Source organism: Sorex araneus, chromosome 2 (genome assembly GCF_027595985.1).
Source record: "Sorex araneus isolate mSorAra2 chromosome 2, mSorAra2.pri, whole genome shotgun sequence".
In the NCBI taxonomy this organism is placed as follows: domain Eukaryota; kingdom Metazoa; phylum Chordata; class Mammalia; order Eulipotyphla; family Soricidae; genus Sorex; species Sorex araneus.
Window position 1 is genome coordinate 318485807 of NC_073303.1, and position 26157 is coordinate 318511963.

The following is a 26157-nucleotide window of genomic DNA, read 5'->3' on the forward strand; positions in this document are numbered from 1 at the left end:
TGCTCCAGAAATGTCAGCAGATATTAGCAAACGCGTTTATACTGTTCTCAGTTGCTCTTTTCAGACCTAACCTGATTAAAATGTGAGCTTGCATTATAGATAAGACCTAGATCTTAAAATGCCCTCTTGATTGTTGCTGAAGTGTTGCATCTGACTTGTTTGGCTTTCTGCTTTTGCCTTTTCATGCCCAGAGGATGATGTGGACCTGGAGGCCCTGGTGAACGACATGAATGCATCCCTGGAGAGCCTGTACTCCGCCTGCAGCATGCAGTCCGAGACGGTGCCCCTCCTCCACAGCCCGCAGGCCCGAAGCCAGCTGCCCGCAGGAGCCAGGCCCTTCCACTCGCTGGTCTCCCCACGGCCGAAGGTGCAGCGCTCCCAACCCATGCACATCCTCGCTGTCAGGTGCGGCCCGGAGCCTCCACTCTGGAGAAGGAGACAAGGCAGGCTGAGCCGCGGTGCCGGGCCGACGTGGCGCCTGGCCTGGTGCTGTAAAGATCAGGAGCTGCTGCCCTGCCCGACACTAGGAGAACCGTGGGGGTCAGTGAAGACCAGGCTCCACGGCCCGGCCAGACACTGAGGGTCTCCTGGCAGGACTCAGCCTGGCTCTGTGCTGCCGGGGGAACCGCCTAGAGGTGCTTATAGGACCCTGTGGTACTAGGGCTCTCCCTGAGAGCCACCAACACACAACATGTGCGTCGGCCCTTTGAGCTGTCTCAGGCCCTGACACTTTTTTCTTCTGAGGACTGTTTACAAAACTTTTAGATACATAGCAAAAAGAAGAGAGAGTTTCCCACGTAACTCCTGTCCCTGCATATGTACAGTTCTTCTCTGATGCCAGTGTCTTCAGGAGGTGGTACATCCATTATGGTTGATAATCCTGATCACCCACAGTTTATTCTTCCCGTTCAGTTTCCTGCCTGATGTTTTGTCCAAAACTCTGTTTGGACAAATGTGTAATGACATATATACATTGCTGTAATCTCATAAGGTATTTCCACTGTCCTAAAAGACACAGGACTTTCTTAATTGTGCAAAACAATCTAGCTAAAGAGAGGCATTTGTGAGCACAATATTGTGATGTCGTCATATTATTCTGTAAGTCAGAACAACAAACCTTCTTTGGGTTGTTTGTATTGAAGGGCATGGACTGGAATATACTTACAGTGGACATACTTGCATTGATGGATTCTTTCTGTAAGTCAGTGGCTGGGACATCAGTTGGGCATTTGGCCATGATAGAAGTTGTTGTGGGAAGGGCAGGGATTTTTTTGTTTGTGATGCTGGAAATGAAACCCAGGCCTCCTTCATGCAAGGCATGTGCTTTGCTGCTGAACACACCCTACAGGGCCCATGCAGGAAACTTCTCAGTGTTAGGCTTTCTGTGCCCATGGAATAGCCGGGATGATAAATATATGCCTGACTTGTAAAGTCCTGGTCTCCACATAGATCCTGAGCTACCCAGGGCATGGCCCTCGTGACCTCCACGCTCCACTGAGACCCTCTGGTGGCCCCTGAACCTCCCCAAGTACTTTGGTATGGCTCTAATTACTCTGCACACTCCTTGCCTACCTTCACAAGTCTGATTACTTCACCTGTACTTGTGGTTTCATTCTTTGACAGGAGTAGGATCTCTTGGAAAACCCTAGGGGTATGTATAGAAATCTGTCAGCAAATCTCCCTCCCCACAGAGGAGAAAACATAAATCATTTTGCATTATTTATGCTTCACTGTTGAACTTGATTTTTTCTTTTATTTTTATCACTGCATCTGATTCATTACCCTGTGTTTGCTTTTGTTAGTTGTATGACAAGTGAAATGCATTTTTGGGAGAAGGAAGGTAGCTTGTCTGTGAGGAGATAAGGGTACAGATTCACAAGTGGCTTTGAGCACTGTGAGCAGCGACAGTGGGATGTTTTTGAAGTGACATAGACACAGGCTTTTGTGCTCCAAGGAGGATCACTAAAGTATTTATTTCCAATAATCTGTTGTCAGCAACCTTTGCACATAAATGCATTCTCCACAGTCCAAATGAGAGCATAGGAGACACATAACTATATCCATGTGTTGGATAAGTCTTTCAGTCACTGATAAGTAGTAGTTTGGGGGCTTGAGTGGTACAGTAGGTTAGGACTTTGCCTCACATGGAGTCAGCCCAGGTTTGATCCCAGGTACCTTGTATGGTCTGGAATGATAGCACAGCAGGAAGGACGTTTGCCTTGCATGTGGCCAACCCAGGTTCGATTCCTCTGTCCCTCTCGGAGAGCCTGGCAAGCTACTGAGAGTATCCTGCCTGCATGGCAGAGCCTGGCAAGCTACCCATGGCATATTCGATATGCCATAAACAGTTAACAACAAGTCTCACAATGAGATGTTACTGGTGCCCGCTTGAGCAAATCGATGAGCATCAGGACGACAGTGCTACAGTGCTACCTTGTATGGTCGTCTGAGTCCACCAGAAGTGATCGCTGAGCTCAGAGCAAGGAATATGTCCCTGAGCGCCACCTGGTATGACCCCCAAACAAAAACTTAACAAAAATTCTAATAGAAATGTGTTTTCTCTCAATAGCTCTTTACTTATCAACTACTGGTTGAACAGTACTAGTTAATTATTTAGAGAAAATGTCAAGTAGTTGTGTTTTTGCGTGTTTGGGGGCATAGGTTTTTCTGCTCTTTGTTTTTTGGGGACCTGGCCATGCTCAGTGGTTACTCTTCACTCAGGAATTACTCCTGGTGGTGCTTAGGGACCACATGAGATGCTGGGGATTGAACTCAGGTCAGCCACATGCAAGGCAAACGCCTTACCCACTGTGCTATCACTCTGATCCACCAAGTACATGAATTATGGGCATCTTGCCTCTAGATATTTTGTGAATAAAAGAATCTAAATTCTTCTTTAAAACTTTGTATTGTGGTGGTGAAATATGCATAGCACAAAGTTTATTTCCCATTTCAACCATGTATACTACAGTTACATGGTATTTCATATTATCAGATTATTGTTGCAAACATTTCTATAATATTTTTATGTTTTGTTCTTGAGCCACATCCAGCAATGCCTGAGGCTAACTCCTAGTCCTGTGCTCAGGGATCAGTCCCAACAGTGCTCAGAGACCATATAGAATATTGGTCATTGAACCCAGGTTGGCTGAGTCAAGGCAAGCACCTTATCAGCTGTCCTATCTCTCTAGTTCCACTCTAGAAATTTTTAACCTTGCAAAACTGAAATTCTACATCCATTAAATTAACTCTCCATCATACCCCACTCCCTGGCATCTGCGATTCTGTTTTCTATGGGTTTGACTAGTTGCCATACTTGCTAGAAGGAAGAGGGATCATAAAAGATTTGTCCGTTTGTATCTGGTTTGTGACTGAGCTTAAAGGCCTCAAGTTCTTGCATACCAAGTGAGGATTTCTTTCCATCTTAAGTCTGAACAATGTTCCGTTGTGTGAATAGGGTGCCTTTTATTTATCTGTTTCTATAGAATGGACAGTCGGACTTGCATCTACTCTTCAACAGTCATGAACAGGCCTCCAGTGAGCAGGTCCCTGGGGTAGTTCTCAAAGGGTAAGCTGGAACCGTCCGTGACCAGGAGATTTGGACATGTTCTTCTCTTTGTTCCAGGCGCCTGCAAGAAGAAGACCAGCAGTTTCGAACCTCCTCTTTGCCGGCCATCCCCAACCCTTTTCCTGAGCTCTGTGACCCCGGGAGCCCCCCTGTGTTAACACCTGGCTCTCTCCCTCCCGACCAGGCAGCTGCAAAACAGGTGAGCATATTCCTGAGGTGCCTGGCCTTGCTTGGCCGGGGTTCCGGACAGACAGGCCAGCCCAGGACTCTGGGAAAAGTAAGGAGGTGATATGATTCTTAATTCTCTTGCCACTTATTGCTTTATGCGACCTTTTAATTTATTATGCAGAATTTTATGGTATATCTATATTTTATGAGAGAATATCATAAAAATTGTATCAGACCGTGACTCAGTGCTTACATATGAGTTTTATTGGTTCCCAGAAAACATTCCACAACTCATCATCCCCATTTCCCAAATTTGTGATGAAAAGTATATATTGGTCATGAGATTGGTCATGAGTTCATGGTTTCTGACTCACAACTTCCAAAATATTTATAGTTTCTAAGCATTGAAAGCCCTGAAGATGGTTTTTGTTGTGTTTAATGGGTGACTTTTGGATTGCTGCTAAACCTCCCCTGGTGGGGGGAGTGACACTCCAGGTGGACTGCGTCACTGGGGGCAGTGGCCCCTCTGTAATAGACAGAATAGACAGCAGGACTTGCCTGGAGATGACCCAGAGGGACGCAGGGCTGAGAGGCTGGTGCACCAGCAGAGGGCGTGGGAGCACTGCGCCCCTCCCTCATGCCCCTTATGAGTCTTTCCCAGCTGGCTTCTCCTTCACGATCACTTTTCACAATAAGCCTGTGATTTAGAATAGCACCCCTGGGTGCAGGTCAGTCATATCTGAAGAGGGGTCCTGAGAATTTCAGATTTATTGTCAGAGGAGGTAGAAAACACAGGTCACAGCACGGATTGGACTTGGCAGCAGACATGAGGTTGGGGCAGAGCTGAGTGTAGGTGACCCCCTCTGTGTCTGAGAGTTGTTTGGCAGGTATGTTGGGACATCCCTCTCCCCCACGTGGGAAGCAGTACCAGAACCCATTTTACTTACTAATGCTGGATGATGAAGTGATGAACCGAAGGGAAGTGTTTTTTCTCATGCCACTTGACTTGAGCGGAGTGTAGGTAGAAGACTTTCCATGGCACATTTCTGGCTTTGAATAGAGTCTGCCAGGGCAGGGTGAATGACCTGTTGGGAGTGGCAAGGCAAAGTGTTACCTGGACGAAAACTAGGGCAAAGGTGGGAACGGACGTCAGAATCCAGCACTCCTCATTTCAGCCACTTAAACTAGGTGCTTCCGGGTCCCTCCCATATTTCTGTTACGTGGCATTCTTTCTCGGATGCCTGGAACTGACTCTCCTGATCCCCCTGCATCGCCAACGCTTGCCCTCCTTGAGTACGGTTTACACCAGCCTCCCTTGCCCTCGGCCTGCCTGCCTGTGCCACACGGGGTCTGCGCTCTAAGCACTCCCTCCCGGCCATGCCCCCGTCCTGACCTCACGTGCCCAGCTCTAGAGCAGGCCGAGGGCCACGCTGTCCCCCAGCCCCTGGAGGTGAGTGAGTGTTCCTGTCTCGGGGCCAGCAGCTCTTCATCACATGCCTGACGTCTGTGCGGGTCGTCTGCCTCCTGACCTTCTGCTGCAAGGGTCCAGACAAGCTGTCTGTGGATTGGTCACTGAGCTATTTCTGAAGCCACTGTCCTAAAATAAAACTGTGAAAATCTTATCTGGCTGGCCGCGCCAGGTTCGGCTGGAACGGGGACCTGCAGGCCCACGTACTGTCCTTAGTGTAGGCAGAACCAGGAAACCCAGAATCCAGCCTGCGCTGGGTCCCAGAGTCTGAGTCTGTGTTGGCGTCTGCCTCTCCTGCCCCATGCTGCCCCATGCTGCCGTTCAAGCCCAGAGACATTGCACTGAGCACTGACTGCCAGAGCTGTGCTTCTTTTGTGGTTTTCACAGCATTGAGGCTATTTCTTGACCGACACCGGAGCCTCAGTCCGTACTGTCCCTAGCTGTGCTTGGAGGGCCACGTGATACCAGAAACTGACTCTGGGCCACCTGCTGCACTTTGAGCCCTCTGAACTGTCCCGTGGCCACCTCCAGGTGGGCGCCATGCCCCCTGCCCTGTGGCAGCTGCTGCCAAGCAGGATCTTGCTCTTGCTTTTCCGTTTTCTCGACAAAGGAAGAAGCCAGAGGTTTATTTTCCTTGCACGCAAAGTCATAGGCAACCGCGGGCTGTGTGTTTATATTCTCTGGGAGCCTGCAGGTGGCTGTAGAACTTGGTGGCATGAACATGCCCTGCAGGGCCCCTGACTGTGCGAACAACTGTGAGACTGCTGCTGCCAGGGCACTGTAGGTAGTACTGTCACACTGTCATAGCACTGTCCTCCAGTTGTTCATCGATTTGCTCAGGCGGGCATCAGTAACGTCTCCATTGTGAGACTTGTTACTGTTTTTGGCATATCGAATACGCCACGGGTAGCTTGCCAGGCTCTGCCATGTGGGTGGGATACTCTCGGTAGCTTGCTTGGCTTTCCGAGAGGGACTGAGAAATCAAACCTGGGTCGGGGGACTGGAGAGATAGTACAGCGGGTAGGGCGTTTCCCTTGCATGCGGCTGACCCAGGTTCAATTCCCAGCATCCCATATGGTCCCCTGAGCACCGCCAGGAGTAATTCCTGAGTGCAGAGCCAAGATGGACCCCTGTGCAACACCAGGTGTGACCCAAAAAAGCAAAAACAAACAAACAAACAAACAAACAAACAAACCTGGGTCAGTCGCGTGCAAGGCAAGAGTGTGAAAAACCTCTGGGCTCCCATCAGAGCAGGAGCGGGGAGCGGAAAGCTGTGGGTGGGGAGGAGGCGGTCAGTGCTCAAGAACCTGGGGCCTTCTGGAACTGTCTCCTTGCCTCTGGACTGCCCTTTGCACGCCCTTCTAGCTGCTCCTCTTGGTGAACAGAGATCCCAAAGTGACATGTGCTCAGGCTCCAATGCTCAGCTGCCTGGGGCTTCACCTCCTCAGGTTGCCCAGGCTCTGGGCCCTGTGCAGCTGCCGCCGGTTGATGCAGTGACCTGCAAAAGTTTCTGAGAGTTTCGTAGTCGTGAAAAGCCTTTGCATGTGGACACTCCAGAGCAGGCATGAGAGCTGCCTCCCGCAGCGCCATGTGTCCCGGGCTCTTCAGTTCGTGCCTTAGGCTCCTCAGGCTCTCGGCATGTTGCTTTATGGGACCTTTCCAGCAGTCCTGTTTGGCGTGCTACTAGTTGGAGCACGCGTGGCTGTTCTGCAGTGGACATGGGTTCTCTGGACTCTGGCTTCACTGGGGGGTGGCTTCACCTGGCGGTCCTTCACAGAAGAAGGCCGAGTGCATTCCCCCCGCCCTGAGAGCAGGTGACTGTCCTTAGCATGTGTGCGAGGTTCCCCAGCCTATTTTAGCAGAGTGCTGACTCATCTAAGGTTCAGCCCTGCGAAGAGCATCCTCCCCTCATTTATGAAAGGGTAATGTGGCTAATAGTTCAATCTTTTGTTGAATAGCATCTCATCTCTTTATTTAAAAGAAATGGAATTTCTTTCTGAAGGATAATTTTTTTTGTTTTGTTCTTGGGCATCACTCGCTGGTGTTCAGGGCTGATTCCTGCCTCTGCACGTCGGGGTCACTGCCGGCAGGCTTGGGGGACCATATGGGGTGCAGGAATCAAACCTGGGTCAGCTGGGTACAAGGCAAACACCCTATCTGCTCTGGACCACTGAGGAATCATTTTTTCCCTAAGAGAATACAGTGAGTCAGTATCAGGAAAGTGAGTTTTTGTATTTCGGCACAAGGCCGTCTAAACTGCACCGTGTCTGGTTGGAAGCAGGAGGAAAGGGTGCTTGTGTGAGTGCCACATCTCGTGCTGGGGCCATTGTGCCCAGGGGCCAGGGCCAACGGATGTTGGACTCTCCCTATTGAGGTGTCAGAACTGAGACCTGGGGTTCCCGTGGCACGTACCCCCACGTACTCTGTGCTGGTCTCTGGGCAAGGCTCGCCAGAGGCTGAAGGGCCCAACCTCTACCCGAAACACCAGGCAAACCCCCGGCCCTGCGCCTCGGGCCAGAGCCCACCCGCTGCAGAATATGATGCGGTTCTTGGCCTAGACCAGGCCATGACTCTGGCCAGACCTGGATGGAGGGTGTGCGCCCTGGGTCACTGCAGGGCCCTGCGGAGGTGGCATATCCCCTGGGCGAGGACTGAGGGCTGCTTTCCCCTGGGTGTTGGGTGCTGAGTGAGAGCAGAGGCAGCATCGGGCCCGGGGCGGGCAGCCTGGCCGGTCACACTCTCTTCTGATCAGAGGCTCGGGAAGCGGCTGGTGAGAGGCATCACCCAGGGAGCATTTGCTGGATCCATGGAGCAAGGCCAGAGAATCCGGGCCCGTATCTCCAGGTCTTTGGACAGTTCAAGGGAAATCAGGATTTACTCACACCTTTAAAATAGAAACTCCCCCCAGTCTAGTTTTCTTTTCTTTAAAAAAAAAAAAAACAACAACAAAAACTGGGGGTAAGGGTTGTGCATACCCAGTGTGCTTACTCCTGGCTCTGAGCTCGGGCATCACTCCTAACTATGCTAGGGGGTGGGGACAGAGGGGTGCCAGGGACTGCATCCAAGCTGGCTGCATGCTAGGCAGGTGCCTTACCCACTGAACTCTCTCTCCGGCCCTCCAGTTCTCTTAAGCCAGCTTGCAGACAGGTTTGGACCTGTAGGCACAAGGTGGAGACTCCAGAGAGAGCCTGTCACGTCTGCCGGTGAACCTGTTTGATTTGCTTTCCTGGCACCTGGCAGAGTGGATGCTCAATGGTATGTCGCAGGAACCAAGATTCAGAGAATTCCATAAGGGGAAACAGCCCAAATCCACGAAAAGCTACAAATTGGTTTTCACTAGTCTCCTGCAGTGGCAGCTGTGGACAGGCAGGAGCAGGTGTGAGTGGGACTGTCTCCGAGCTGAGGAGGAAGGGCGACTTGTGGAGACGCTGCTTCCGTCAGAGGCTCAGTCTTCTCCAGAAAGGCAGGTCTGCTCGCTGCTCTGGCCTGAGCTTTGCTCAGAGCGTGGCACTGTGCCAGGTTCTGTCTTTAGCCGCTGCTGCTGTGAGCCAGACTCAAATGGGCCATTCCACTCCAGGAATGGGGGAGGGGGCAGTGGTGAGTGGGGAGGTGGGAAGAGGGGATGCTGCAAAGTGCTGCAGGTCTGGGGTCACATGGAATGTTCCGGCGATATATGTGTACCCAGGTGAGGAGCAGCTCCTTTCTGGAACCTGGTGGTGGGGCTTGCCGGGGCCCTGGAAGGGGCTGCAAAATAGTCCCGCCCAGCCCTTCCCTTGCCCCTCACCCATCCCAGGGCAGCCCTCAGCCCTTGAAGCAAACTCGCTGTGGAATTAGCCAGTGGCACCTCTGGAGTGAACGCGGATGGGCGCGTAAGCTCACACTGGGCCAGGTTCTTTCCAGGGTCTAAGCTGTTTGGCCATAGAAGCATCACCAGGGAGTGTTCGGGATTGACTTCTCTGCTTTCTGAAGAGAGACCATGAAGGTCTGCAAGCGAGTGGGATCCCTTGGCCAGCTCCAGCCCTCAGAATCTCAGGGACACCCTGCCTGCTTGTACTCACAGCCGCCGTTTGGCAGTGGGCCCTGCTCTGTTCCGTCCAGAGCATCCATGTCCCGCACAGAAGAGGTAGGGGCAGACGCAGAAGTGAAGGGCCCTTCTCTGCTGCCCCTTCCTGTGGGTAACTAGCTCTTAGGACCCAGGCTGCCAGCAGGAGCCTTTCTAGAAGTGGCAGGAACAGCCTGAGCTTCTCAAAGGCCATCATTATGTCCTCGGAGCTGGGGCCTCCTGTGTCTTTGGCCCTCGGAGAGCAGGGCTCTTGCAGACAAACATGGGTGACTTCCTGGGTAAGGGCCATGTGACCGTGCATCACAGCCCTGCCCACTCACGGAGCAGCGCTGGCCCTGAGGCGTCAGGGAGGCTGAAGGCCGACCGCAGGCACTGCTCCCTTCCCAGGATGCCAGTGCCCGCGGGAGGCGGTGGACGGCTACCTGGGGTCTGTGTACATCCTCTGGAGGCCTTGTGCAGGCCTCAGGGCCGCTCCGTCGGCATCCATTCAGCCGTGCAGATGTTCCTGTAACTCTACACTGACTCATTACCCAGAAACAATTAGTCACGCACTGTGACCCTGCTACTAGCGGGCACACGTGCTGTCTTAGGCCCACCTCGCTCTGCTCCCTTCATTTAAAAAATTAATTTTCTGGAACTTAATTACCTCCTTGCGTAGGGTTCTGCACATCCACTTAGCAAGTGATCGGAATTGGGTCTTTCTGGGCCTTCACTGGGCCTTTCTGATGGGTTTGTGGCGGTTGCTGTGGAGGGGGCGAGGGTCCTGCCCCTCCTGTGCCTAAAGGAGCATCTGGCACTCTCCCCCAGCCGCACTGCCCACTGCCCAGCCCATCTGCCCGTCCTCCAGACTGTGCCACTTGTCTCCCATGGAGCCCCCAAGTCAGACGCGCACAGCCTAGGCCTCCGAGGCCTGCCTCATGCTGAGAGCCTCTGGCACCAGTCCAGAGCACTGTAGCTGCTCTGCCCACAGGGGCACCTGGGGACATCAGCCCCAGGACCCGGAGAGTGCGCATCTCTCCCTGGGGACAGAGGTGGTTTTCCCAGCACAAGGTCAGCCGGACACACGCGCAGGTCCCGGTCCTGGAGAGCTGCTTGTCCTTGTTTGTTAGCCGCCCCCCTTTCCATTCCCTTCCACGTGCTTCCCGGCTCCCTTCTCCTTCTTTTTCCTTACCTTGCTTCTTTTTCCTGCTCTCCTTCCCCTCTTCTTCCTTCCCCCTCTCTCCCTTTCCCCTCCACTCTCATCCAATTACTTCCCTCCCCCTCCCCACCCCTCCCTTCCCCACCTTCCCACCCAGCCCTGCTTCTCACCCCCACAGTGCTCCATAGGAGTTGGAGCTGGCATTCGCTGGCCGGGGGTGGCTGAGTGTCCTGTGAGCTGAGTTCTCTCCACACACCCCCTGTGGCTGCTGGGCTTTCTGCTCTCTCTGTGTTGACTCCCACTTCCTTTCCTACCAGCAGTTTCTGGAGAAGAGAACACCCACATCACCCGCCTGGAAGGGATTCTGGGAGCAAGGCCTCTCCTGCCTGTTCCGATTTTGCCCCCAGTAGGGAACCGGGCACTCTTGGCAAGCGGTATCCTCCTCCCCCATACACCCATGTAGTCACCTCACTGTTTTCCAAGCTGAGATTCCCTTGAGTCAGAATTGAGGCCCCTTTCCTTTTCATAGAACCTGGGCCTGGGCTCGTCTGTCTCAGGAGAACCCTGAGTGCGGAAGATGGGGCAGGGTCTCCCATCTGCTCCCCTGGATTGACACGAGGTCACACATGTTAAATGGAGTCACTTCTACCAGCCCCGTGTTACTGGCTTGCCACTTCCAGAAGCAAAATCTTGAGCAGGTCATTCAGGAGTGGCCTGTACAGCACTAGCGTGGTGACCGCCTGCAGACCCTCTTTCTGGTAAGAGTGACCTCCTTCCCCCAGTGGCGCCTTGACAGGTTGTCCTGGTCTCACTTCCTTGGAGCTCGTTCCCGTTTGCTCTTCAGTTTGATACCAGAGAAGAGGAGGAGGAGGCTATGGCCGCCTCAGCATCAGGAACACACTCAGTTCCACGAAGAAGCAAAAAGCCGTGTGCGGTTACTGAACCTTGGGATATTCGGTTGACCTGTGCTCTTACCTTTGAACTTCTCACTGAGCTTCACACAGACAGTATTGAGAAAGATTAAAAGACAAACAAACCTCAGTTGTCTTGATTTATCCACTATTTGGTGTAGTCTCCAGACCTTTGATATCAGCCAGTATATATCATTCTAGGTACTTTTCCATGGATTCAGTATTCCGTAAGTTCTTCCTGTGCTTCTGACCTGGCCTTCTGACGAGGGCGCTAACAGATGGTGTAATTTGGGAATTCTCTAGACCACACTTGGATCCTTTGCCGTTGCCGCCTGATTTTCCAGTGGTCAGGGCTGTGAATCAGTGTTTGTCAGTCCTTCTACCCCTGGCCCCATTGGGCCTTGTTTCACTCTTGTGGCCCCAGGATAACCACTCAGCACCCTTGTCTTCTGCCATGGGCCTCATTCATTTGGCCTTCACGTGCTACCCCTTGGACATCGACTGTCCTGGTTGCATCTTTGATGTGCCACGGATGCTCCTGAGCTGCTCTGAGGCCATGCTGGTCCCATCCTGAACTTCCCCTCGGGGCCGGCCCAGGACTCAGGTTTTCAGCCAGAGCTGCCTGTTGTGCTTCAGGCCAGACTCATGGTGGTTTATTATTCGGGAAGACTTGCATGAGTTTGCAGCTCCTGAACCCTAACCCTCAGCCAGAAGCATCCCAACCACATGTGTCCATGCCCTTCCTGTGAGAGTGGCCTGGAAACCCCGACACCTGCTGTCTGCCTGCCGGGATGCCCGTGCTGCTCTGTCCTACCTGGTCTTGTCTAACTGGGGTTGAACACACACCCTGGATTCCTCCTCATCTGCATTAGCAAACAGCTGCCTCACGCTCCTTCTCAGCCGCAGAGACGGCACAGCAAGGTAAGTCGCCATGCCTTGCCCTCAGCGCACAACGGAGCAGGAAGGTATTCGAGACCATGTCTGAAGTGAGGGCAGATCTCTGTGTGAAAAACGACACGCAAGACTGGAAGAGTGAGGACCAAGATACTCCTGTCGTCACCTCCTGGGACCTGCAGCCTGACGGGGTCACTGAGGAGGGCTTATCCAGGATGCGTGACTGCGAGAGCCTGAGACGCCAGTGCCGCCCTCCCCTTGTCCGCTCCCAGACTATTCCCGGGGGGGAAGCAGATGCACCGTCCACCTGCCGCACTACAGGAGGTCTGAGCAGCGTCCACAGCTCGTAGGCCCTGACCTGGACAGTCCTCGGGGACACGACTGGCTCTAGGTGCTCCTGCAGCACAGATGTTCTGGTGTCAGGAAATGCTCTCCCGCAGCGCGCCATCGAGGGGCAGAGGACGAGAGGCTGCTCTCTGGGCTTGGGGACTGAGACTGTTCCAGAAATAGGGGCTCCCGCTCTTCAGGGAGACTCCCTGGGCCAGGGAGCTGGTGCCAAGTGGGTCAGGATGAGGGAGGGTTCTCTGAGGCAGGACCTCGCGTCTTCCGGAAGCTTGCTCTGGGGATGAAGAAAGCTGCCCGAGAAGCAGGTAGAACAGAAGCAGACTTGCAGTCCAGAGGCCGGCCTGGCTCTCGTGTGGGCACGCTGCCAGCAAGAGGTGCCTGCCTCACACCCAAACCACAGCTGGGAAGGACTCAGCCAGAAAGGCTGGAGGTAGAGAGAGCTGGGCAGGTTGGAGCAAACTTGAGGGGACCCAGTAGTTGTGCCCCCGGATTTGGGGATCCCTACCACAGGCCATTGTTTTCTGCTTTAACGGTGGGTGTGAGAGCTGGGGCCTGTGGCTCAGGTAAGCACCTGCCTCGGAAGAATGAGACTCAAAACTCTGCTGCTCACAAAGTGTGACTGTGACCCCTCAGCCAAGCGTGCCGGGTCCCGTGGGCCATCAGCAGCTTTGAGTTGGCACCACAGCTAAAGTGTGCGGCCCCTGGAAAGCTCCACAGCCCAGAGTGCCTGGCCCCTCACAACACTGGCAAAGGAAAGAGGAAGGGGAAGTAAACAGACCTGAAACATGTTCACCACAGCACAGGGATCCTGGTGTAGTGTCCGGTCAGTCCTCCTGGCCCAGGTAGTGCTGAAGCAGGGAAGGGAGACCCGTGTCACAGGACAGGAGCAGCTCAGAGGGCAGAGTTCCTGGTCTCATTTGAAAACTAACGGATCCTTGGAGATGCTGGCAGGCAGCTCTGATGTCCTCGGGAATTGCTTGGAGCCGTGTGGAGCTGCCAGTGGGTTCCAGTGAGAGGGTGCTCACACGGAACAGGAGCACTTCTCGGCAGAACCAGCAGGCTGGGCCAGCTCTGGCTAGCACTTGCTCAAGTCTTGAAGGTAACCAGCAGCAACCACGACCTAGTCTGAGGGGCTGTCGGAAGGGGACTGAGAAAAGAGACAGAACCACTGTGGCCCGTGGGCCTGAGCGGATCCTGTGCCCAGGAGACCTTTGCTGTCGCTTATAAAGGATGTTCACTGGACAGATGAAGCTGAGTCAAGTGTGGGGGCAGTTGGTGCTGGCGCATGGATCTCGGTAACTTCTGACTGACCTTCAGATCCTGCCCCAGACAGTACTTTCCTTAGGAAGTGCAGAAGAAAAATTGTGCTGCCAGTTTTTTCAGTGTTGCTGTACATGTGGTATTTTTAGGATAACATCTTCTTTTTGTCGTGACTGTTGTCAGGGCTGGTGGCCCCAGACAGTTGCAAGGCCCAATCACGGAACCCTCTCACCAGCGCCTCTGAGGCCCATGATGGCTGCGTTGCTTTCCACTCCCCCAAATTTTCTTGATGAAGAAAGGCCCTGTTCAAAGTTCAAAATATGCCTCCAAACATGTAAACATTTTTTTTTTTCTGAAAGCATCAACATATTGGAAAACCTGAGACTAGACGGGGCCAGGCGGCATGAGCGAGGGGGGCCGTGCGTGGCCTCGCCAGCTGCAGGCTTCAGTTCTGAGACTCTGCACTGTCTGCTTTGTTCAGAAGTTCATTTTGTCTGGATGGACCACTACCAAGTGCTCGATTTCTGGGGTGGAGAAGCATCTCCCTACTTCCTTCTTCTAAGAGAGCGCCACTCGATTATCATTTTATCCTTCTTTCGAAAAAAAAAAAAAAACATCCCTCAGCATATTGGCCTAACAGGGCGTGCTGAGTATTTGTCCTTCTTGTGCTCAGTGTCCATGCACTTAATCCCAGGAAAGCATTCTTATGATTTAGTCCTTGATCTCAAAATAGAAGCGAGGTTCTTAAGTAGATGGAGTGAACTATTGGCCTAAAACTGGATTTTTCCTACCCTGGAAGGCTCTTGAGAATTGTATGAGTTACCTGCATGCAGAATTTGGGAGGTGGGAAGTTGGTTTATTGTCGTTTAGTGGATGGGCGCGGGTCCCTCTCCCCTGTGCAGGCCGCCTCTCCCGTGACGATGTCACTCGCCTGGCATGCTTTCCCGTCCATGGATATCACCCCCATCTCATCTTGTGTGATGCTCAGGGCCCCTATGTGCGCTTTCCTGGCTGAAATCTTGTCCCTGTGCCTTTCCAGGACTTGCCCTGAGGGTTCCCTACCCTCTAGTCCCAGCTCTCCTGTCTTCAGCCTGTGCCTCCTGCTTGTAAGCCAGGTCCCTGCGCACCCCACAGACGCCCCAGCAGGCCCTGAGCTCTCCTAGCTGGCTGCCAGGACCTTCCTTTTATCAGCTGCCATTTCCCAGCCCCTGCTCCACGGGCAAGATGGAAAGTGACAGACTGGATACACCCAGAGTGCCACTCTCCCAACGCTGTTGTATCAAAACCAGGCCTGCGTTTTCTTAAAGGCAGTGCCAGCCTCATCATTATGTTCTTGGCTAAGTCTAGGGTTACTTAGAGATCACTCGTCTGTTGGAATCTGTAGCCACCTATTGTTCAAGAATCCAGAAAAGAAATCTTTGTAATCTGTGTTATAGTTGAATTTTTATCCCTCTCAACCTAACTTGTTGTTGTTGTTGTTGTTTGCTTTTTGGGTCACACCCAGCGATGCTCAGGGGTCACTCCTGGCTCTGCACTCAGGAATTACCCCTATCTGTGCTCAGGGGACCATATGGGATGCTGGAGCCGAACCTGGCTCGGCCGCGTGCAAGGCAAACGCCCTACCCGCTGTGCTATCTCTCCAGCCCCTCAACCTAACTTTTAGATGCTTCGTTTTAATATTTTCTCACTTGCAAGTACGTTTTCAGTGTATGCAGGTGGAGTTTTGAGCCTCAGCCGCTATAATAAAGAGAGTGGGACTGTCACCATTGGGGAGCAGGGGCGCCCTGTGTGGGTGATCCTGGCCGCAAGAGCATGCTGTTGCTCTCCGCCTGGCCCCCTGCCAGCAGCTGCATAGTGCCTAAGGGGCAGGAATCTGCACGAGGCCCTTCCCAAGTGGACACCACGGGCTCCTTGTCACTCTGCACCACCAAAGATTGGGAGCCAGCAACTGAAGGGAAATAGGGGGAGCCAGGCAGGCATTCTGGGAAGGAAAGGCTCGAGGTGGGAGGGGGCCCAGGCTGGTCCCTTTCTGTGCTGTGGAGCTGGCGAAGAGAGCGGACACTGTTCCGTCTCCTGTGCGTGTGGCAGGCAGCAGGTGACAAAGGCTGCCTTCTGGTTTGCCTCATGACAGTCTGCCCTCACATGCCCTCACAGGGGCCCTCTGTCACTGCCAGAACCCCAAAGGGGCCCACGGGTGGCTTCCGAGACCACTTGGCCCCTGTAGCCTGGGAACTGATCCCTGCCACTGACAGCAATTTTCGGGTTCCAGAAGGTTCTGCTCTTAATAGAAGGGAAGCCCTAAGTCTGGGTTTCTCGGGTTTACTGATCATTCTTGTAGAACGGATTTCAAGAGAAAACTAATAGAGATGCAGACATATTGCATTAGAAAGGAAGGGAGAGAAGAAGACACTTTGAGAGAGAACCTGGGCTTCTCCTGACCGGGAAGGGGAATGGGGCTGGGCACGACTCAGGAAGGGGTCTCGACTGCATATTCTCCAAATTACCTTGGCTTGCAGTTCTTTCCAGAGAGGAATCTGCCCAGGCACTGTCAAGGGGAAGGGCTCTGAGCTCTCGGTGTTCTTTATCTTCTTATCAGATCTTCCTTCATCTCTCTCTCAAGGGCCGGGGCAGATGTGTAGACTTCTTTGGGCTGGCATTATTAGCGTCTGAGCAGGCCTCAGTTCCCAAGGGGCGTCCATAGTTACTGCAGCAGGCGGACTGTCTCTCATCAAACAACCAAGCTGCATAAAGATAGAATTTTTGGGTTTTCTGCTGTCTTAACCATCAAATTATCCAGAACTCTTTTGATAAGAAGTATTGCTATTTGCAGTTCTACTGTTTGCAGTTCTTTCTTACAGTAAACAAAACAGAAATTGGGACCAGGGAGATAGTGCAGTGGGTAGGTTGCCTGCCGTGCATGTGGCAAACATGGGCTTGATTCCTGTCCCCACAGATGTCCCCTGCGCACCTCCAAGAGTGATCTCAGCACTGAGCAAAGAGTCAGCCCTGCGTACTGCCAGGTGTGGCCCAAAACGAAAAGAACAAAGTTGAAATCAACATTCTTGTGCCTGTGTCTTTGGTCTCAGGATGTGGAAAGATGATAAACGGGTGAACGTCTAAATTGGCTTATAGGGATAGTGTCCCTGAAGTGTGACTGCAGGGGCAAAGGATTTATGTGTTGGTCAGAATCACATGTTTGCAAAAAGAAGTTCCACGAGTATTGTCAAGGGCCTCCGTTTCCTTCACAGCCAGATGGGTGCTGGGCCTCACTGCTCTGTGTGGGGCACAGAATGCCTCGGGGCAGCCATGGACTCACCCACAGGGCACCGGCTCTGCTGATAAGGCCAGATGCAGGCCAGCTGTGGTCTCTGTGGCCAGAAAAAGTCTAAAAGCTATTCACTGTGCCCTGGGGTCAGAGGTTTGCTGAGGTGCATCTGTAGCACTGCCTTGGAAACTTGAGCCTGAGCCCCCAAGGGTTGAGGACTGGTGGAACTATCAGCCAGAGAAAATTCTTACCCGGAAAGATGTGGGGTCTGTTACTAGGGCCAAATCTTTTCTTTGGATGTGCGCTCTCTCTCCATTCTTAGAAATTTTTATATTTCTAATCTTGCAGCAAAACTTCTTATTTTCACCAACTGCTCTGACGGTTGGCCCCACGGGTGGCTTGGGGTAGGGGGGAGGTTTCTCCCTGATCCTCTCTGCCACCCGAGGCCATCTGGGAAGATCAGAACTGACAAAGTCTCCGATGAGCCCCTGCTGGGCGCAGGCCAGAACCCCACAAGCCCTACTGGGTGGCCGTCAAGCCACACCTGATGTCCGTTAGGTCTTCTCTGCACAGGAGAAATTTCTCAGGGAGCCACAAAGTCAGGTTGGGATGAGGATTTGCTTTTTGCAGGAAAGAAAAGTTAGTCCTAGGCCTTACCAGGGTTACTGGGTTCTTGTCTTTCTTCGCAGAAAAGATTTCAGGAGTTGACAAACAGTGAAGCATAACGGATTTTATTTGAAGGCTTTTAGGGAGGGGAAGGAAGTGTGAGAGAGTACTGTGCTCAAAAGAGAATTCAGGCTTCTCCAAAGGGGGCAAGAGCCCCTGCACGCACTCCAACGTTAAATATGAAAGCATGAAAGGGCACATCTCAAGATAGGAGATGCAGGCGACAAATGTGCTGGGCCATGTTGTGGGCTCACGCAGCTTCCTTTGTTCAAGGTGACTTTTATAGGGTTTGTCCAATTTGCCCTCCCCTCCCCCCCGCCCCCGTGCCCCTTGCTAGGGTTGTTCTAAGTGGGTAGAGCTGGGAGAGGTCTTCTTTGAAACTCCTTTTATTGACCTTTGTTCCTGCTGGATCTTCTCTCCAGGGGGTCCAATAATCTCTGATCTGGCTCGCTAAGGTTAATCCAATCAAAAGAAGGAGTTGCAGGTGTTCTGGTCATTTCCTCAGGCCCCTTCTCCAGGCCGGGTCCAGTCTCTTCAGGGGCTGCTGCAGGGGAAGGTTTTGTTTTCTGTATCACCAACCTGAGCACTGGTGGCTTGATCGCTTCCCAGAAATGTAATTTCCAAGATGTGGGGCCCTTCCCCAGTCTCCTGCCTCCGTGATGTCCCCCTCCTCTTTCCTAATGCTTCCCCTTTCCTCCCAGTCTCACAGGGTCCCGCGCCAGGCACGGCTAGTCTGGGCAGAGGCTGAGGAGGGGCCCTGCTGGCCTCACTGACCTGACCCTTTCCCTCCCCGACATATCAAACCCCTCCTGGTTGGTTGCGCGTGGAGATCAGACCTGAGGCGCCCCTCCTGATAGGAGAAAACCCGCCTTCCTTCCCAGGAGGCCCAGCCAGTGGGGAGGCAGCTGCTTCCGAATGGCAAATGGCGACTTGAGAAGATAATCCTAGGAGAAGGCTTGGGGGCTGGGCCCCCTCCCCACCAGCATGCCTGAGGCGCCTGCAAGAAAGGAGCAGGAGTTGGCCAGGGCGGAAGGGGGCTCTCAGCATCGCAGACCTCACAGAGTCCCTGCGCCAGGCACAGGCTCAGCTGCAGCTGTGACCAGCAGCATGTGCCCGTTTGGAGTCCATCCTGTCACGTCCTGGCTCCTGACACTGGGGACTCAGCCAAGAGAGAAACAGTTTCTTGCGGATTTAGTTCTGTGGGTTGGTTTGGCCTTGTGAAAAGGCCACTCTCATTTCTTTCTTTTGGTACAATTTTTGTAGCTTTTTAGTTTGTACTTTGAGTTTTAGAATAATCTGAAACCTCTAAAGTTGCAGTAGTAATACAAAGACCTCTCATAGAACTAATTCCAGTGTTTAACATTATACCACATTTTAACTAACTTTGACTGCCCCATGTATCTAGAGAGAGGTTTCTCCGTTTAAGCAGTGATGCTTCACTCAGAGCTCACGCCTGTGGGAACATCAGAGAATAGTTAACCTGGCAGTGCAGCCTTCTGAGACCCACTTGAGGTCAGTGGACCCACGGGAGGCTCCCATGAGTCAGGAGGACAGAAGGCAGTGACCATCTCCCACTCCGCCTCTGCCCCCCCGGGACCCGCTGGGCAGACTAAGACCAATAAAGTCTGCGATGAGCCCTTGATTGGCTGGGCCTGAGTCCCGCCAGCCCCACCATGGCCATCGGCCCACACCTGCAGCCTGCTTGGTCTGCCAGGCAGGGAGTTGATCCCACCACCTGATTTCTCGGGGAGCCACAGACTCAGGCTGGAGCGAGGATTCGCTCTCTGCAAGAAAGGAGAAACCAGTCCCAGGCCATACCCAGGGCTTCCAGGGTTCTTGTCTCACTCATAGAAAAGAATTTCAGGAGTAGACAAGCAGTGAAGTAAACATTGTATCTGGGGGTTTGAAGGGGAAGAGAGAGAGTAAGCACTCAGGGGAGAGCGTGGGCTTCCCCAAAGACCAGGAAGCCTTGAAAGGGCCTTCAGGACCTGCTTTTCTGTGTATGTTCCTAAGGACGCCTTAGTCTGGAGTTTTCTGACAGAGGTGGGGATTGATGAGGTATTGTATCAAGGAACAGCTTTGAAGTTTCTGGTGAATCTCTTTCAAGTCCTTAATTGTGTCATTGTCTTTGCTGAAGTTCCTCATTTCTGTAGGGGTCCAGCCTCCTCCCGGTCTGTTCCTGTTTCTTTTCTTTTGTTTTGTTGTGTTGTGTTGTGTTTTCCTGTTTTCTGCAGAGGGTCTTATCAGGCTTCAGTTCCTGCTTTTTCCTGCTTTTCTGTTGAGGGTTTCGTCAGGCTCTCCAACTTTGGGGCTAACTTTTCTCAGATCTTTCCTATTGCCTTGAGAGGGGTCTTCCCTACCTGCCTGCCTGCCAACAGCAAAGTGACAGCAGGTAGGGCATTTGCATGCAGTCCCTGGCACCCTGCATGGGAACCAGTGACTCTACCTGGAGTGATTCCTGAGCATCACTGGTGTGACCCAGAAACTGCAGGTCTAAGAGGTTAGATCACCAGCTCTTGCATTGCCTTTTTCAAACTTTAACTGATTTGGGGAAACATACTTTTATCTGATTAAAATCTTTTTCCAGAATTGTGCTTAATTCATCACCCTCCCAAGCACTCAAAAATAACCTTGATGTTCCAGGAGCAGGAGGACAGAGCGTCTGATCACACTCACAAGTGTTTTGAACAGAGGTGTGTACCTGTCTGCCTCGCCCCGCTCAGCCTTGATGCTGGTTCTGAAAGAAAAGCTGCTGGCTCGGGGGAGGTGGGGAGGAGAGGCAGAGGTCAGTGCAGATCTGATGCGTTTGTTCACTCAGGAGTCGGGCAGAGGAGGGCGGGGCTAACAGCACACATGGACACGCTCTCCAGAAGCTCAGGAGAGGGCACTAGACTAGGAGAAAATCAGGTGGGAATGCTCTGGAGACGCCCACAGACTGCCTGGGGTCACCTCCATGTCCTGAGGAAAACAGGACCCGAGCACCGTGCAACCTGCGCTCGACCCAAGGAGCTGGTTCGTTGCCCCTTTCTATTCTGCCACAAAGGAGATCTTCAAATAGCCTTGACTTTTCTGTAAAATGGGTTGCTTTACAAAAATAGCTTATTTTCTCAAAATAATGGGATGTACTGAACCATCCTAGAGAAGCTAAAAAATGTGATTGAACAGGCGGCAGCTGGAGGCGTAATAGTGCCGGTCGCGGGCTTGGAATGGGGGAACTTTGGCAGCGGCCTTGGTGCAGCCTGCGACGACGATGACGACGATGTCAACAGCAGCAGCAGGCGGAGCGCGGGGCCCGGGGCTTGTGGCGCACCATGCCTACAGTGGAGGAACTCTACCACAACTATGGCATCCTGGCCGACGCCACGGAGCAAGTGGGCCAGCATAAAGATGCCTATCAAGTGATCCTGGATGGTGTGAAAGGTGGTACTAAGCAGAAAAGATTAGCAGCTCAGTTTATTCCAAACTTCTTTAAGCATTTTCCAGAACTGGCCGATTCTGCTGTCAATGTCCAGTTAGACCTCTGTGAGGATGAAGATGTGTCTATTCGACGGCAAGCAACTAAGGAATTGCCTCAATTTGCCACTGGAGAAAATCTTCCCCGGGTGGCTGATATACTAACCCAACTTTTACAAACAGATGACTAGGCAGAATTTAACTTAGTGAACAATGCCCTGTTAAGTATATTTAAGATGGATGCAAAAGGGACTTTAGGTGGCTTGTTTAGCCAAATTCTTTAGGGAGAGGGGACATTGTTAGAGAACGAGCAATCAAATTTCTTTCTACAAAACTTAAAACTTTACCAGATGAAGTCTTAACAAAGGAACTAGAAGAACTTATCCTGACTGAATCTTAAAAGGTTCTAGAAGATGTGACTGGTGAAGAATTTGTTCTTTTCATGAAGATCCTGTCCGGGTTGAAAAGCCTCCAGACCATGAGTGGAAGCAGCAGCTTGTAGAGTTGGTGGCTGAGCAGGCCGTCTTAGAACAAACCTTCAGTCCCTCAGACCTGACTGTGTGGACAGACTCCTGCAGTGCACGCGACAGGCAGTTCCTCTTTTTTTCTAAAAATGTGCATTCCACAAAGTTTTTGACTTATTTCTGTGAGCACGTTCTTCCTAACCTCAGTCCCTTGACTACCCCAGTGGAGGGTCTTGATATACAGTTGGAGGTATTGAAACTATTGGCGGAGATGAGCTCATTTTGTGGAGACATGGAAAAACTAGGAACAAACTTAAGGAAACTCTTTGATAAGTTATTGGAGTACATGCCTCTTCCTCCAGAGGAAGCAGAAAATGGGGAAAATGCGTGCAACGAGGAACCCAAGCTGCAGTTCAGTTACGTTGAGTGTTTGTTGTACAGCTTCCACCAGTTGGGACGGAAACTTCCAGATTTCTTAACAGCCAAACTGAATGCAGAAAAACTCAAAGATTTCAAAATCAGGCTGCAGTACTTTGCACGGGGCCTACAAGTTTATATTAGACAACTTCGCCTGGCTCTCCAGGGTAAAATGGGGGAGGCCTTAAAAACAGAAGAGAACAAGATTAAAGTTGTTGCATTGAAAATAACAAATAATATCAATGTTTTAATCAAGGATCTCTTCCACATTGCTCCTTCGTACAAGAGTATGGTAACATTATCCTGGAAACCTGTACAGACGGTTGAGATGGGGCAAAAGAGAGCCAGTGAAAATACAACTTCAGGTTCACCACCCAAGAAATCTCAAGGAGGACCAAAAAGGGATGCCAGGCAGATCTATAATCCTCCTAGTGGGAAATATAGCAGCAATTTGAGAAACTATAATTATGAGCAGAGAGGAGCCTTCAGGGGAAGTAGAGGTGGCTGAGGCTGGGGAGCATGAGGAAATCGAAGTCGAGGAAGACTCTACTGAATCTCATTACATTCTTCAGCATTGTTGTGAGCTTAATAATATAAGTTCTACTACTCATTGGATTGCCGGGGATGGCCCTTTAAAAGGACTGCTGCCTTCAGCTAAAAACTTAATGTTCTTGGGGCTGGAGCGATAGCACAGTGGGTAGGGCGTTTACCTTGTATGCGGCCAACCCGGGTTCGATCCCCAGCATCCCATATGGTCCCCTGAGCACCGCCAGGAGTAATTCCTGAATGCAGAGCCAGGAGTAATTCCTGAATGCAGAGCCAGGAGTAACCCAAAAAGCAAAAAACAAAACAAAACAAAACAAAACTTGATGTTCTTTATACCTTTGTATGTATGATATACTTTTGTAACAAACCATGGTTGTGTCCAAGGTAAAACCACAGCGATATTTTGGGATGCTTTGTCTGCAATCTTGACTTGTTTTTGCAATATCATTATTCAGACTTTCATCTTGTGAACCTTTTAAACATCGTGGTAGTTTGTTAGAGAGCTATCCGAGTTGAAATGTAATGCAGTTCTGTCCGATTCGTTTCTGATAACTGATACAGATGATCAGTTTTGAAAGGTTACTGAGGTTTCTCTCCCTTGGTGTCTTTTTTTCACGCAACATATGGAGAAGATTAACAGTCAATCTTAATGTTTTGTTTTGTTTTTTTAAAGCTGCTAGGCAATGGTGCAGATTTTTACCTAGTGTCATAAGAGTAAAATACCAGCTTTCTAAAATGTAGAAATGACATTACATTTTTAGGAGAAGGTAAGTTGCTTTGCACTGCATATTTAACTCTTCTCCATATATTGTGATAGAAACTTTTGAATACGGGATCTTACTATACAAATATAAATGTGTATGTATTATATACATACATAAGCATATATGTGTGTATGTATATATGCATGCTGTAAAACTTGACTACACAACTTAAATCGCTTTCTTAAATTCCAGGAATGGGTAGTCTGACACAATGATTATCCTTTTGAGGCTAAATCCATAATTAACTTGTTAAATCGGTTTTCCTCCCAGTAGTGAGGAATTTTTAGTCAGTTGCACTTACATGATTATTGTTATTTTAAGATAAACAAAAGACTAGATTTTCAAAAATAAATTCAGAGAGCCCTATAGGAAAAACAGCAAAATATTGAATCTGATGTACGTATAAGTTTCTACAGGATGAGATAGAATAATTTAGAATTTGAGGATTTAATAACCAGAGAAACTTGGAAAAGGTGATGACATGGTGTACCAATAAGTAAGGGATGCTCTCTTGGTTTGCTTTTGCCACTTTCAAGATTTTTTAACTTCTCAGGTTATTAATCAAAATTATTGTATAAGTTAGCTAATAGAATCTTTAGGTTAAAACAACAGATGGGGGGGTCTGTGGAGTGGTGAATGTCATGGGCATTTTTTTAGTAGTATAGGCTCTTTGCTCTGCATTTGAATGTTTCTTATATTCTGTTTCTGTTCATCTTTCCATGTTCGCCATTCAAATTCAATGGCTGGATGATGTTTTGTAGTAGTTTGACTTTTTGTTTTTGAGGAGTAGTTTATAAATGTACTGCAGGTGTCTTCCTTACTGTTAACCTCTGCAATGGGGAAAAGAACAAAACCCCTTTGTTAGAATTACTGCACATTTTAATAGGAAAAATATTTTTTTTAAGATTAAACTGATACAAGTGAGCAAAGGAAGTCGGTCAGCTTGCCTATGAAGTGGTGGCAATAATCTGTGAACATTCCAAAAGACTTTGAGCTGAACCTAAGCTCCCTTGGATTCTGAATAGACATGGAACATGGAATTCCATTTGAAAATTGTGACCAGGTAGTCTGGACCTTGAAGGCAGATCAACCAGTGGCCTCTAGCCATTTCAAGTACAAAAAAACTATATGCGAACTAGTTATATAAATTTGAACATTAACTGTAACTTTTCCTTTTATTTTTCCTATTTTAAACTTATTTGTAAACTCAAAGGTGAGCAGAAGTGACTTTGCTTTCCCAAGTTTGATGCTGAGTTGTCTGTGCTCCTTTACCACCTCACTGTTCCCTTTCCAAAGGCAATAATGCACAGCCTGGGTTATTTTTGCTTACTGTTTTTGAATGAAAAACCCATGCCATGGATTTGTTTTCTTCTGTTTTGCAAGACACCTGTTTATTACCTTGTTCAAATGTAAATGTTCCCTTATGCTTTTGAAATAAATTTTCTTTCATAAAAAAAAATAAAAATGTGATTGAATCTGAATAGGTCTTTCTATTGATATCTTTTGTTGGGTGCAAGGGTGGCTGCAGGCTGCTGGTGGCTAGAATCTTTCAGCTGCCTCCTTGGGCAGGAGGCGCCCATCAGCTGGGAACCCTCAGCAGGCCCTGAGCCGTGCCTCAACTTCTCCGACTGTTCTGAAAGTTAATATTGTTTTTAGAACTCTAATCCCTTTACAAGGGAGTTGTGAGGACTTAAAATACTTGTAGTCCTCACTGAGAACCTTGAAATCAATCGCTTATAATCAAGTTGTTCTTCTTTTTACAAAAATATAAATTTAAGCCAGTATAAGTGACAAGTCTAAGTGACAAGGACTGGAGTCATAGCACAGCGGGTAGGGCATTTGATTTGCATGCAGCCGACCCAGGTTCAATTCTTCCATCCCTCTCAGAGAGCCCGGCAAGCTACCGAGAGTATCCCGCCCACACAGGAGAGCCTGGCATATTCGATATGCCAAAAACAGTAACAAGTCTCACAGTGGAGATGTTATCGGTGCCTGCTCGAGCAAATTGATGGACAATGGAACAGTGCTACAATGTAGTGCTATAAGTGACAAGGTGATTATGATTCTTTGTGTGGTGATGGCGGTGGTGTGTGTGTATGTGTGTGTGTGTGTGTGTTAGAGAACACTTGAAAAAAAATTAGCAGGATTTACTTACTTTGTTTTTGTCCAAACTAAACTAGCTCAACTGGGCTTCTGCCTGGCAAATGAAATAATTATGGAGGGATAATTTAGTGTTTAGTAAAAGGGAAGTGAATTAAAGAGGTCCATCAGAGCAGTGATCTTGAACTGCCCATCTGTGGTCTGCTGCTCAACCAGCCCATCTTCTTCAGGCTTAAAGGCTGAGGAAAGCTGCTGTGAAGCCTCAGAAGGCCTCTGCACCAGGAAGCCAAAGTCACATGACAGCAGGCAGCACCACACTCCTCCACAGGACAGAGACATGGCCTTCTTCGGAAAAGACCTCCAGTTCATTTCTAACGTTTTCTGTTAGCTAACCATGTCTGTCTCTAGCAGACTCACCTAGCTCATTGATAAAAGGGAAACTCTGTTCCTCGTTTCAAAGCAATCCCTTGATTTCACAACTTAATCAGAGCGTTTGTGTTTGGGAAGATGAGAGGATCCAAGCGTATTGGGTTTTTTTGGGGAAAGCAGCCCTATAGATGGGAAAGCGGAGAAGCCCTTCGCTCAGCTCCCTCCGGCAGAGCTGAAAGGTGACTGACCAGTGGCTCACCTGAGGCTGCCTCCAGCCTTCATGGTTATCGGAACCGCA

At 50.4% G+C, this 26157-nt stretch overlaps 1 protein-coding gene and 1 pseudogene across 6 annotated transcripts in view; both read left to right on the plus strand.

The window, feature by feature from the left end:
- GRB10 (growth factor receptor bound protein 10) overlaps positions 1-26157 on the plus strand; it is a 207274-nt gene that overhangs the window by 129331 nt on the left and 51786 nt on the right. For 5 of the 6 annotated variants that reach the window (XM_055126377.1, XM_055126376.1, XM_055126373.1 and 2 more), the window contains 2 exons: positions 192-405; positions 3626-3767. In XM_055126377.1, the coding sequence (XP_054982352.1) occupies positions 192-405; positions 3626-3767 (356 nt within the window). The remainder of the gene's footprint in view (positions 1-191; positions 406-3625; positions 3768-26157) is intronic. The other variant, XM_055126378.1, reaches the window with a different exon arrangement.
- Positions 21035-23183, plus strand: LOC101541899 (apoptosis inhibitor 5-like; annotated as a pseudogene).